The sequence below is a fragment of the Halichoeres trimaculatus genome, unplaced genomic scaffold (genome assembly GCF_033239565.1).
Source record: "Halichoeres trimaculatus isolate MK-OKI-2021-1 unplaced genomic scaffold, fHalTri1.1 fHalTri1_scaffold_10, whole genome shotgun sequence".
Classification (NCBI taxonomy): domain Eukaryota; kingdom Metazoa; phylum Chordata; class Actinopteri; order Labriformes; family Labridae; genus Halichoeres; species Halichoeres trimaculatus.
In genome coordinates this window covers 21,708,560-21,722,230 of record NW_027437187.1, presented here as the reverse complement: position 1 = coordinate 21,722,230, position 13,671 = coordinate 21,708,560, and the positions used below count along the sequence as shown (strand labels likewise).

Below are 13,671 nucleotides of genomic sequence, written 5' to 3'. Positions count from 1 at the left end.
TGTGAACAGCTGTTATGAAAAGTTGTGTATATTTTAAAGTGGCTGTTAAAATCAAATCAGGTTTGTCCACTTATCTGGTTTAAAACTACCACACTGACGGTGTTACTTACCTGGCTCTTTCCCGAGCTGCATCTTCCCTGGCCTTCTCTTTCTCCTGCCTCTGCTGTTCAATTCGAGCCTCCTGCTCTTTCCTCCGCACCAGCAGCTCCTCTAGTCGCGCCTGCCGCTCAGCTTCCAGGACTCGCTTGCGTTCCTATAGGGGAAGAAAAGAGATTCCAGATGCACCTGAATCTTAAAAAAAAAAAACACATTTTTATAACATGAGAAAGCTGGGTGTTTATAAAGTACCTGCACTGCTTCATCTCTGGCCTGCTTCTCCTCCTGCCTCCTCTGCCTCTCCTCCTGCAGCTCGTTCAGGCGCTGCTCGTACTCATTCAGCTTAGCCAAGGCATCGTGTCTCTTGTTCTGGGCTTCCAATGTGTTGATAAATGCAATTTCATTCACCTGTGCAGACACACATACACATGATAGGTATCATGCTGTGCATTGTACATACAGTTAAAATAATTACAATAAATGAAAACTTAAATACAAGAATTATCCTAACATTTCATTACTTATTAGAGACAGAAGCTCAAGAGAGATTTGAGACAGTGGCTCAAAAGGGGTCTTGTTAAAGCGCGAAGCACCAGGGTCAGGGAGTAAAAAGAAAGCTCTGGGCCAGCGCTGGTTAGAGAGAGCATCTACTACCAGCAGCCAAGCTTCCTGTGCGTTCATGGAGAACCAGAGGGCGCACTGAGCATTTTCTCGTGAAGTGACGACAGCTCCAGGCAGTTTATGAGAAGAGAGGGAGGAAAGGGCCACTCGCCTCTGACAACATGAGACTGACACATCCTGCCCCACCCTGACAGAGAGGCGAAGATGTGTGACGCAACTTCACAGTTGTGTTTGCATAGAAACAGCGCTCACGTCCTGTAAAATAGATGGTAAAGTATCTAATTTATCACCAGCCAAGTTGGCTAGTAAGTTTTTTTTATATCTACCAAAATTAATTTTTACCTGCATTTGGTGGGTTGGCATGTGTCAATTTAGAGCCCTGATGCAGTTAAGGATTTAATCTGTTCTAAGAATTTCTGAGCAAGTAGCAGCAACACTTACAACCCCTTAGCATCTGTTTTGTGACTTGTTTGTGGGAATTAGGGTGAGAGATATAGCCTCAAAATTATATCACAATATTTCAAAAGAATATGATGACATGGGGGAAAAAAACAGAACAACTTATTATTAGTGGTTACTGCTTCTGAATAACTGCATTTTTATGGCACACACAGTATGGAAGCCACTTTTCCAATCATATACTACTACTACACAGGCTTGAAATGTATACATAATGTGTAGGTCAGATCCAGAGGAAATCTGACGTGTTGGAGGAGGAAAAGTTAATCTTGCAGATAACAAACTTCAGAATTCAGATTCTTTGGACATCATCAGAAAGGAGAAGGCATGGACTGAAGGTGCTGAAGTTCTGGGAGGGCCAGGTGAGTTTAACATGCTACTTAATGACCATGAAAGTATGTTGTCATGGATGGATTCCCGCAGAAACATGTGGTTCTCCTGTGATTTTGTGATCTCAGGTATCCAGCTTCTATGGGTGCTGCCCTGTACTGTGCTGTGCTGCGCTGCAGAGACGCATCCAGTATGTATTAGCACGTGCCCAAACTCTGTGGAACTGCGCTGCATGGTGCTCACGCTTTGTGTTTGAATTAGGGGTAATGCTGAGTTTGGACGCTCGGCTTGACCACACGTCCGTTGTAGACGCAAAAAATTCCACCAGTAATAAAATAGCTTTTGCATCCTCCTCAGGTGTCTTCATGGCCTGGTTGTATTCGGCTGTGTGTTTCAGCTTTAGGTGGTGGAACATGTTTGTGGTGTTTCAACCCTTTGCTGTAATAGTTCTCCTGCACATTTTCAATTAATGTGTTTTGCTGCTGTCTAATCTTTGGTCAGCCAAACTACCTCCACATCACTGAGGTAGCTCCTCTTTTAGGCTCTAAATCCTCATGTGAGGACAGAGAGCGTCATCAGTCATTGCGTCTCTGCACTGTAAATATCGCGAAATGACAAACCTATATCGTCAAAAAAATAATACCAATATTATCAGAGACGGAATGTTATGGCACACTCTTAGTGGGAATGTAACATTCTGAGAGAAAAGAACTGACCGCAAAAACCCCTCTTGATTCACAAAATTCCACAGCTGCCACACACATTGTCACTGCTTTACAGGGATCCCCTTCTGTACCTTTGCCTCTTCTTCTTGAGCCTTCTTCACAATTGCCTGAAGCTGCAGCTCTCGCTTGAACTCTGCATGTAACAGTTTTTCCTCCATCATCTTGCGGCGCTGCTCCAACAGCTCCTCCTTCCATTTCCTCACCTCTTTCTCCTGCAGTGTAAAGAATAGTGAGAAATGGGAGGGGGGATGTATTCAAGAGAGAATAAATAATGAGTATACTCTAGAAAAACACAATGGACTTTAAATTCATCAGTTTCTACCCTTTCCAGTATATCCACATGGGGATTAATGCCAATACACACCACTTCATGTATTTATGTGGTTAATCCTGATTTACTCTAGGACTCCCTCATCTTTCCATGGCTTGGGGAACAAAAACAAACTTCATGAAAGGCTGTTGATTTTGGCCGGGGGTCTTTTTCACGACTGTCTGCGGCCAGCTGGCCTGGATGCTATTTGAGGGGGTTATAATATTTTGTGATTCTATCAGGCAGTGTGCTGACAAAACCTCTCGTTTCCAGGCCAGGCTGAGCTCAGCATGCCTGAGTTTTTTTTTTTTTAAGGGTGCTTTCCATCAACTTTGCACTTCTTACTCACTCTCTCCAGGAGCTTCTGCAGTTTGAGCGTCTTTTCCTCACGGAGTTTGTCCCTCAGCTGCTGCGCCTTCAGCTGTTTCTCCTCATGTTTCTTCTTTGACTCTGCAATGGTTCTGTCAAATAATAGAAACAAATCATTTATCACCTGCTGTTTCCCCCTTATCAACAATGCACAAGGCAGATATTTGCTCTGATAGGTACTAAGGCCTGTTTAGACCTTCTGGGTGGTAACCTTTAAATAAAAAGCAGCAGACTCAGTAAGTGGATCTGTGACTCAAAAGATTCCAAGTACAGCCCTTGTCAAAATGAGGTGATATGACTGCTAATGATTTAATTGGTGTGCTGCTAAGGAAAGCAGACCAAACCATGCCCATAGAAATGTTTTACACCTTTTACGTGATGGTGAGGACAATTTCTCGTGCATATGGATCCCATGACCCGGAGGCCGAGCAGGTTCCTCTTCTACGATGTCTCCCCACGAGGTGCTCTGACGCCATGGCTCACGAGCTACAGGAAACACAAGAAAGGAAAAATAAATAGACTCCAGTTTAATATTTGTTATTACAACGAATGACTAGATTAGTTTACATTTAGATTTTAACTTCTTACCGTCATAGTCTGCCAGCATGTCACTCCAATCCATGTTCGTTCCGCAACCTCCATTGCCGATGCTGGCCTGAGGTTAAGATTCGTGTTTTTGCATTAAGTCAACATAATCTCAAATCCAGATCAAAAATTTAAACTTAAAAAAAAGAAAAAAAAATGGTTTAAATAAGTGTGATTAATCTTACAGAGAAGTCACTCTCGTTGTCAGTCTCCAGGTCGTTGTTTTCGGCCTGAATCTCTCTGGTCAGCTGCTCCTCCTCAGCGATGGCACTGGCAATTGCTTCCTCGTTGGCTTTCTCCAAACGATCTGCGAGCTCCTCTTTCTTGGCCAGGACTTCTGCCATGGACTGGGGCTGAACACACGGCATAGACATTATTTCACACACACAGGAAGCAGGAGCATGTTACTATAACCCTTTAATGAGTTAAACGTGTCTGAATATTATTACACTCGCTCAGCGTTGGGGTCTTTTTATTGTATATGCTGTCTTTTTGTCATCAGTCATGGCCTACCAGGACAGGATTAACAAATCATGAAACAGAGATTTTTCTAATATTTTTCCAATATCAAAAGGCATGTTGAAAAAGTTTCTAACACCTTGTTGATAGAATGAAATGTGGCACACCTACTAATACAGTAAATGTAGAGAAAAGTGATTTGATTTTTTTTTTTGTGCATGTGTTGCATGTAAAATGACTCATTTTAGCATGCAGTTGGATCGATTTGAAATTTTTGTGCTTGATTTTACAACTAAAGGGAAAACCGTATTCAACTCAATCACAGTTTATACCACACAATCACCACAAGAATCACAAGTGAGGAAGCATTCCAGAGTCATGCAGGGCACAATGACTGTGAGGATGAAGAGATGGCGGAAGGAGGCAACTAATGGATTTGCTCTGGGAAACTTTTTATGAATTAATGGGACTTGTATATTTTTTGAGTCATAGCAACAGAATGACTAAGATTTTAGTCCAGAGTCTTTTATGTAGGGTAACTAAGGAAAATATAAAAGTCCCTTGGGTCTAAATGGGTGTTGCCTTTTCAAGGTCAACAACGAAACTGGAGTTAAATTTGAGGTCCAATAGCTTTCACAGTGCACTTAAGTTCACATTATTCCACATTTTCATTCCCTGTCTAAATTTGATAGTACCCAACCTAGATGGTGCAGCTCTGTTTATTCACTTCTAAATGTTTAAAATAGTCCCAAAACCTAATGTAGATAGACAAAAAATGCCTACATTTGACAGAGAGTTGGACACAAACTAAAAACAGAGACCACAATCCAGAGGCTTTTGGCAAAGACTTTTAAAAGTGGCCAAATAAGTCAAACAAGTTGAGAGATCAGTTATGTGCAACACCCTGGGAACACTTGTTCAGTACGAAAGCCATTTACTCACAGCTTTTCTTCACAGCAATCTGTGCTATAACAACACTACACAGAGCTATGCAGAGTCTTGCCTGCACATTTGGTCTGGCAGTTTCTTGAGATTGACTTTGTTTAGGCGGTGAAGGACCCTTAGGGACCCCTGCTTGCCCCCCCGCCCTCCCCTCCCTCTGCTCCTCCATCTCTCAGCACTCACAGTAGAAAGCTCTGTGGGGTCCAGCACACTCTCCAGTTTCACCGCTGCCATGGGAGCCTCAGTCTGTCCTGGAGCAGATGTGGCCATGCCCTGCGACGCGCCCCCCTCAGCCCCACTGTCCCCCAAGGCCAACAGTGCACTGAGCCCATCCGTCTGGGGAGGGTCTGGGGATGGGGAGAGGTCCAGAGCGGGGACTGTGGGGACTGATAAGGTAATGTCTGTTGGTGGGTCTGGGACTGAGGATGGGGTCAGCTCTGGGGCTTGGGAAGGAGTAAGAGCTGGAATTGGGGGAGGCGCGTCTTCGCAGGGTGCTTCGACACACTGCCCTGAGTCTTGTACACTCTCTGTAGGGGGCTGCACCGACAGTCACACACAAACACAGGCACGTTCAATTAAACACATGCATATTACAGGCAATTTATGAGAGCAATAATAACGAAAATCAAACTAGTCAATACTCAACAAAATCCAAGGCTAACAACACAAACCATGCAGGAAAGCTGATACTGACATGCCCTAAACATCCAATTATTATCAACATAGGCTAAACAATTGGAAGTAATGATTTGTAACTGAAAGTAAACCAAGTGTGTCAGAAAACATCTTCAAGTGCTTCTATTATAAGAAGAAACACAAGGTGTCTGGCTCTGACATAGCAGTGTACAATCTTAAGTTGATGTTCCTGTCTGGATGGTTTATCTATGTATAACAGAGCGCCCAAAACAAAAACAAACAGCTGATAAAATGCTCGGGGGTTACTTTGATCCTCATTACTAACTAATTGCCTGGGACAGCTCTGGGAGACTGGCATCACAAAGCACCTATCCTCAGTACCTCTATCTTCTGTTTGTTTTCTGGACTTCCAACCTTCTCCAGGGGCTCGGGCTGTGGAGGAACTTGCTGCTGTGTGTCAGTTCTGGTTTTATCTTTTCCAGGGGGACACTGAAGACGGAGCTGTTGCTCCTTCGGCGGCGGTTGTGACTGGTTCACCTTGGCGCTGTCTTGTTTTGGGGTGACATGAGCCAAGACAGGACTGACCTTGGCAACCATGGTGGCAGAGCGGGGTTTAGCAGTACGTCCTCTCTGGACTGTCTCCCAGCCCTCTGCATCTTTTTTACCTGTAATTCACGTTAAATGATGTGGTGATCAAGTAGAGGGAAAGATGTAGTACTGTGCTCTCCAGTGGTGAAGATTTCTTACCCAATTTTTCAACAGGTGAGGCGGTCGATTGAGTGGAGCTGGGGGCTGACTGAGTACACTTCACTCTGTCTGCCCAGCTGGGACCTGTATGAGAGAGCCTGGATGCAGCCAATGTAGGTGGGGGTCCACTAAATGAGACACACATACATGTTGAATGAGAACAAAAATGTGTACAAACACATATAATTTTTTTTTCTCACCTTAGTTAGCCACTTCATGTTATATCAAAGCAGAGATGTCTGTCTGAGACATTTCAACAGCCTATGTAACACCCCAGCACTCTCAGTCACTCAGAGATAGCAAAGGATTGTATTGGACAACAAGCTTCCGTCATGATCAATATCCATTTCCTGCAGCATCCGATTACAGATCTGTACGCATATTGAACCAATGCTTCAGCAGTCTTTAACTGACACTTTCATCTACACCTCTCACCCATTCTGTGGCCAAAGAGTGAAAGACTCAACAAATTGCATTAAACAAATGCTCCACTATCAGTAATCGATGGCTGTAGAGCCAGATAACGGACTCGGCATTTTCTAACCCCCTTCAAAAACAGGAAGAGTGCATCCTTTAAAATATTGATCAGTAAATCTAAAACAAAAATAGAGCCCACAGGCTTAAAGGAGGACTAGAGATGTGCAAAAGAGCTTTACCCAAAGTTGAGGGTGCGTCGGGCGCCTGGAGAAGGAACCATTCTGTCTGCAGAGGGGCTTGGCATCACATGACGTCCTGGAGACATCTTACGCACCTCCCATGCTAGAGAAGTGGGCCTGAAAAAGTGAGGGTGGCAAATATCCCTTTAACAAGATTGGTTACGATTCCAGGTTGTCCCACTCTGAGGTAAATCAGTTAAATTGCAGATTTACAAGCTGCTATTTATGCTACAAATATAGGAAGTTAAAAGTTTCAGATTGTCTTATTGATTAAATTCCCTTGTAAATGAGCAAATTGGAAGGCAGCAGTGAGAATTTAATCCCTTAGTTGATTTACAGTAACAGTGGTCACTGTGTTTAAAAGAGGCAATAAACTGATGGATCTTTCTGAATTAAAGCCAAGACTATAGATCTCATCCATTTAGGACTCAAAGCCAAGGTTAACTTTACCTCAACATGCAAAATCTCAAACCTGAGAGTGCATTTATCTCATTTCTGTTTATGGTTTTAATCTCTAACTGCAATCAAACATTACTGAATTTAAAGTTCAGATGCAAAGCTTTTTCATATATATATATATTAAAAGTAGGGTTGTTAAATTTCCATGAATTTTCAAATTTGGAAACTTCCCATGGGGGATTTTCTGAAGTTAACACAAATTTTCAGGGAATTTGGGGGAATTTATTTTAACTTTATATCAAATTTATATTCACTGAATTTACCTATTCATATATATGTAAAAATATGAAACATTTTGATTTGTTATCAGCAGACATACATGCATGTGTAATGCAATATTTTTAAATGACTTTTTAAATGAATTTCCATTGAATTTTGGGGAAATTTTCCTGAGGCTAACTGTCATCAGTATAGGCATAAAATTTGTAGTAGAAATAAAACTCATTTTGATGAGCATTTGTTGGTTTCATTTAAATCTGTCCATTACTTAAAGTTAAACCATACCATCAAATGTGCCTCTCTTGAATTTTCTGGAAATTTTCCATTCCTTTGCACCCCAACTTAAAAGCCAAAATGAATACCACACTTGTCTTAAGTAAACTAGGTGGCATTTTTTTCAGTTTCCCCAACTTTAAATGGTGAACAAAAAATGAACGAGAGGTATGTTGCACAAGAGTGATCACCTGTTCTGTGCATCTGTTTTCTCCAACTTCTCCTGAAGCTGGATCCAGTCAATAAGAGCTTTAAAATCCCGCACATAGTTGTCCAACATCATCAACACCTCCTGAAACCACAAAAAAGACGGTAAAGACAATTAGATATCCATTCAACTACCCATCCATTTTCTAAACCACTTATCCTGTTAAAATAGTTTTTTAGACAAGGTAAAGCAAAGAGCAACAGTTGTGTTTCCAAAGCCATGGTTACTCTGATCATTGCCGCTTCAGGTCAAAAAAAAAAAAATCAAAGAAAAATGTTTAACTCCAGAAGTTAAAAATTTGTTCTTCGTTTTATGTTTACACCTTTTGTACGTTGTAAACATAAAATGATGAAACAAATTGATTTCAGCCTGTGTTTCATTCCTAGAGCTTCTGAAACTAACTTTTGATGGGATTATCCTGATACATCATCTATAGCTTAACTATTACTAATCATTTGATGCATTTTGAATTGTCACTTAAGTCTTGTAACTTGTAAATTGACCTTTTTGAGATCAAGCGTGTTGGTGACAGACAGGAGGTGGCCCACACATGTACAAAGACAAACCCTCAGCTAAAAAGTTTGAGAAATAACAGAGAAGGCAAACTTCTAATGGCGTACACATTTTGTCCACACGCGGTCTGACTGACAGTTTTTGTTATCCAGAGGCAGAGGGCCATGTGGAGCTTTTTCCCACAGCTCTAATGAAACGAACACAACTGATTGATGGTCAGCGTGAAGGGAGTGGTAATTGAGAGTAAAGCTTCACAGTGCTTTTAGTTAATAGACAAGTCAGGCCAGTGAAAGATGTGTCCGGCAGCAGGGCCGCTGATTACAGCTGGTTAACAGGCAAGGCCTGTCGCTATGGCCCAGTGCTCATTTGGTAATGAAGGCCAAGATACAGAGAGGTTTGCTGCTTCCTTGACTGATAAGCCAGTAGCAAGTGAAGGAACTGTAAATTGGCTTTCAGCATGTTAACAGGCTTACTCACCTAAATACAACCATCCCATAACATTTAATCATATAACCTTCCCGAGCATTGTAATAAAGCAAAGCAGGCAGTAAAAGGCTTTGGCCTGTACACAGGACAACCTGCATAGATCAGGCTGTATGACCTCACACTAATGATTCACAATTTTTACTTCTTCGTGTTTCAAGCCATTTCAGATCAGGGTGGCCAGTTTTGGTTGACTTAAAAAAAATAACAAAGAAAAGACCAGTTTACATACAAGCAAACAGAAATAGCAGATCCTGATGTTTCCTTTGTAATATAACATATCTAATACATCAGAGGCAGGAAAAAGGAACATTTTAGAACTGAGGGCTGAGGTTTAAGGCCTGTTGGTACTATAAACTGCCTGATATGAATCATTCTGCAAGACAAAAAGCATCCATCTGAGTAATAAACCAACCACTGAGAGATTCGCATTTAAAAGTACAATGAGCATTACAGTAACACTGTAAAGAAGTTGAAGATACATGAGACTTGTAACATCTGTATGATTGTTGATGTGTTTTTTTTATCTTTTTATTTGAACATTGGCTTTGGCAACATGTATTTTTTTCAAAAATTTCATGCCAATTAAGCTTATTTATGATTTGAATTTGAATTTTTGATGGTTACTGTTTTACATTATATGCTGGAAAAGTGTTTGCTAGTTGTGTAAAAGCAAATCATGCAGATACGCCCCAGCTTTGTGGCTGGGGGGAATCAGAGCACTCCACTTCCCCTCCAGATGACTCCATCATCTATCAGTGTCCATTAGAGCCGAGCTAGGTGGGACGAGCGATTATGTATATCATCCAACTCCTTGGCTATTAGATACCATTAGGATGTGGAGAGATACATGAGGATAAAAACACTCCGACCAGATGTCAGACGCAAGCTAGCTGACAACATGGTGATCGCACCACAGAGAACTGTGCTGCGACACTGACAGCCAACTAACCACACCACAGGGAACTGGGCCGAGATGCTGACCGCAGACAGTCACCAGATCATGCTCTGTGTAATGCAGCATGGCATAAGAATCAATAAAACACACAACGGTGGCATCATACCAGCATGCTCTGGAGCGATATCATAAGGGCACAGAAAAAAGCAAACAGCCATCCACAAAACAGGAGCAATGTTCATTTCATCTCCAATATAAAGACCATAATATGGGCTACACAGATGAGTTTTATTTAAGCTCCAGCTCAGTGACAAACAAAATATTGTTTTTGTTCCATCATCATCATCATTTAGTCCTATCATCCATGCCAAGGAAAGAGTTCTGTGATAATTCTGTCAGCAGCAGCCCTCAGAGCTCCCCTCTTGACAAAAAGCAGAAATCAGGAGGAATGTGAACTGGAATGGAGAAACTGTTGTGATCTCAATGTCGCCCTCTAGTGCTCATAAACCCTGATCCTCTTCAGACACCTCAAAGAAAGGAATTCCTAACAGTCAGTTTGGATCTCAAATCTGCTGATTTTGCATTTTATCTGTGTTGATGTGAGCAGACAAACCCTGCATTCCACGACGCTCTGATCGGATTCACAGGTGACGTAGATCTCGTCAACAGCTCGACGCAGATTGTCAAAGAGGAAAGCCCAGTAGCGAGCACGCAGGTCCACTTTGCGAGGCTGTCTGGTCTTGGTGGGGCTCTTCTCCGGCCCTTTGTCCAACAGGGCACTGGATGTGCTTTTAATTTCCACACCGGCATTCTGTAATAAAAAAAACAACAAACTTTTAAAGGTGTCATGCATTTATCTTAATAGTGACACAAAGTAGATCCAGCTCTTTCATTTCTGTTTGCTGGAGCAGCAGTTCAAGCTGTGCATTGTAATACTTGTCAAGTGTTTTGTTTTGTTTTTTAGCATACACACTGTAGCTAAAATGAGGGCAAGTGAGATTTGAAACTTTTAATGAGACAGAATAGAACTAGAAAAGCACTCAAAGAGAGCGTAGACCTCCGCCAAGCATATTGTGATTATCACGCAACACTGTAGTCCTACTTTAATGTTATACTCCCTTTCAGCAGACCGTCCACTACAGTTTGGTGTCAGCTGCAGGTTTGTACGATAATTTGTTACCTGACAGTGTTGAAAATTATGTTGATCCAGAACATATTCCATATTCTGGATCTTAGTATCCAGAATATTGCCAGAATCTGGATCGTAATTTTACATCTGTCAGAAGTTATCATGACCTTGTCTTGTATTGTTTTATAAAGCAATCCGACCATTTATCGTGGCATCAAATACACAAGTGGTGAAATCAGCCCTAGCTCACAATGATAAAGAATCCTTTAAAAAAATTCTGGATCCAGACGGTGATCCGGATCATTTCCAAAATGTTATCACTTTTTCCTTAACCCATTTTGAACATTTCATTAATTTTAATTAATTAAGATCCGTTCTTTACTTTTTGAGTATGTTGTTCACAGACAAACAGACAAACTCCCTCCAAAAACATAACCTCCTTGGCGGAGGTAACAAAATGTACTTGATTAATCCCTAAAGGGGAATCCAAAGTCATAGCAGCAGTAACAGAAAGTGCAAAAAATTCAAGAAAATATTACTGGAATAATATAAAAAGTTTCAAGAAGAAAAAGTATCCATCATAGACAACAGATTGGACATAACTCTCCAATCAGCCACCACCTCGACAGGGTCTAGGACTGAGCTGGCCTTTTTCACCAGTTTCTTGAGTCTCACTCTCCTAAAGGGAAACTAACTTTTCATATCACCCCACTGGCGCCAAAAAGTATTTTACATATAAAAGTATCACTACAAAGCGAGGGAAACATAAAGGAAAAAAACACTTAATGTAAATCAACATTTAAAAAAAAAAAGTCTGGGACAAATTGTCTTCATGCTATGTTTCATGCACCAGATTTTTTCACAGCCTGTCACATTTCAACACACTTTCACAATTTCCCTTCCCTCTCACAAGACCCTCCTACTCAAGATCAGAGATCCCTCTCACTATGGAATTTCTGGAGGTTTCAAGAAAACCTCAGATGCACTTTGAGTGCAAAGAAAATCAAAGAAGCAGACTTCACTTGGTGAATGGTGCCCTCTAGTGAAAGAACATCAAACTGACCTGTTTCTTATTCCTTTGTTGTCCAGAATTGATCCTCTGAGCTCTTGAATTGCCACCAGGGTTGTTTTTGGACTTTGCTGTGTACAAAGAACAAAAAAACAAGCTTAGATAGTTACTTTTAAAATAAAGAGTTACTGACAATCTTGAATAAAACAACCAGCATGCATCTGTGATCTCAGACAATGATGGAAGTCATCCCAGTGAGGTGGTTTTAAATGATTGTATAATGCAAAAACTATTAATGTCCAACAAAAAGTGGACAAACAGGAAAACTAATCAAATTATGCATCATCTGCATTTGACAGACAACTATAGAGGACTCAGTATAAGACTTCCACTGGAACACGGCTGTGAGAAGATTTCTGGAATTCACAGCACAAACTCAAGCGAGCAAATAAGCTTTGAAAAAAAATAAATACGCTGACCCACAAAAAAAGAGGGACAAAAAGAGCGAAAGTGAGAAAATGAGAGAGGCTGTGTGGGCCAGTCTGAAAGGAGCTTTTTTTATACAAAGCTTGAATTATGTAACAGGGAACTACGATGACACAATGCAAAATATATTCTGTAACTGAACAAATAATTTCAAGTTGGTCACTGTAAAGTTATTTTTCAGTTTCAACTAATGCAGGGATGCAAAGTGTCAATTCAACATCTTGCTTAAGCCAAGACATACAGTGTGTGAAATGCATAGAAGTTAGCATGAACAGCATCTACTACATACATGCACTGTTTGTACTTTCTCATGTGATTTTCAATTCTACAATAACAAGCAACCCGCTAAAAGCAGAATCATAGCATATTAGCATGCAGCTACCAACCCTCCTCCTCTTTGTTCTCGAGTGGTACACTCCAGGCAATGAGATTTCGAGCAGCTCGGCCCTCCTCAGCGACAATCTTTCTCACTTTGTCGAGGCTGTTGGAGCGCTGGAAAGACGCCTGAAAGAGAAACAGATTCAGGACATTAATTCTGTTTCTTTAACCGGAAGCCATGGAAAGGAAGAGGAGAGCTGCGTAACATGAACAGAGACAAGAAGATTTGAGACCATTTTGGTTTGTTTTTTATACAGGGATACACAACAGGGAAAGGGCTTGAGCCATAAGAGGCTGTTTCGATAAAGACACAAAAATTCAGTAAATGACAAACATCCAAGATCGTCATCTTACCTAGAGCTGAACGATTTTGGAAAATAATGTAATTGTGATTTTTTTTTTTACCAATATTGTGGTTGCGATTCAGCATGCAATTTTTTTATTTATTTATTTATCTATTTTGGGGGGGGGGGGGGGGGGGGGGGTAATCTTTTGCATTATTCACTTAACAAAAGCAATAAGTCATTCTATTGTATGATCAACAGGACAAAGGATATTGTCAACATTTAAACAAGTCTAACATACACTTCTTAACTGAAAATGATAAAGGAACACTGAAATTTTACTGACCTCCAGCTGTCAGTGAGAGTAACTAAACAGACAGGATAAAGTGAACAAGGG

At 41.1% G+C, this 13,671-nt stretch overlaps 1 protein-coding gene across 3 annotated transcripts in view; it reads right to left on the bottom strand.

Moving 5' to 3' along the window:
- Window positions 1-13,671, bottom strand: part of scaper (S-phase cyclin A-associated protein in the ER) — a 57,015-nt gene that overhangs the window by 38,309 nt on the left and 5,035 nt on the right. For 2 of the 3 annotated variants that reach the window (XM_074677321.1, XM_074677322.1), the window contains exons 2-16: window positions 12,999-13,116; window positions 12,181-12,257; window positions 10,602-10,799; window positions 8,078-8,178; window positions 6,936-7,052; window positions 6,280-6,407; window positions 5,914-6,197; window positions 5,080-5,433; window positions 3,681-3,848; window positions 3,499-3,565; window positions 3,279-3,396; window positions 2,891-3,002; window positions 2,303-2,443; window positions 349-504; window positions 111-253 (exon numbers count right to left, since the gene is read on the bottom strand). In XM_074677321.1, the coding sequence (XP_074533422.1) occupies window positions 111-253; window positions 349-504; window positions 2,303-2,443; window positions 2,891-3,002; window positions 3,279-3,396; window positions 3,499-3,565; window positions 3,681-3,848; window positions 5,080-5,433; window positions 5,914-6,197; window positions 6,280-6,407; window positions 6,936-7,052; window positions 8,078-8,178; window positions 10,602-10,799; window positions 12,181-12,257; window positions 12,999-13,116 (2,282 nt within the window). The remainder of the gene's footprint in view (window positions 1-110; window positions 254-348; window positions 505-2,302; window positions 2,444-2,890; window positions 3,003-3,278; window positions 3,397-3,498; window positions 3,566-3,680; window positions 3,849-5,079; window positions 5,434-5,913; window positions 6,198-6,279; window positions 6,408-6,935; window positions 7,053-8,077; window positions 8,179-10,601; window positions 10,800-12,180; window positions 12,258-12,998; window positions 13,117-13,671) is intronic. The other variant, XM_074677323.1, reaches the window with a different exon arrangement.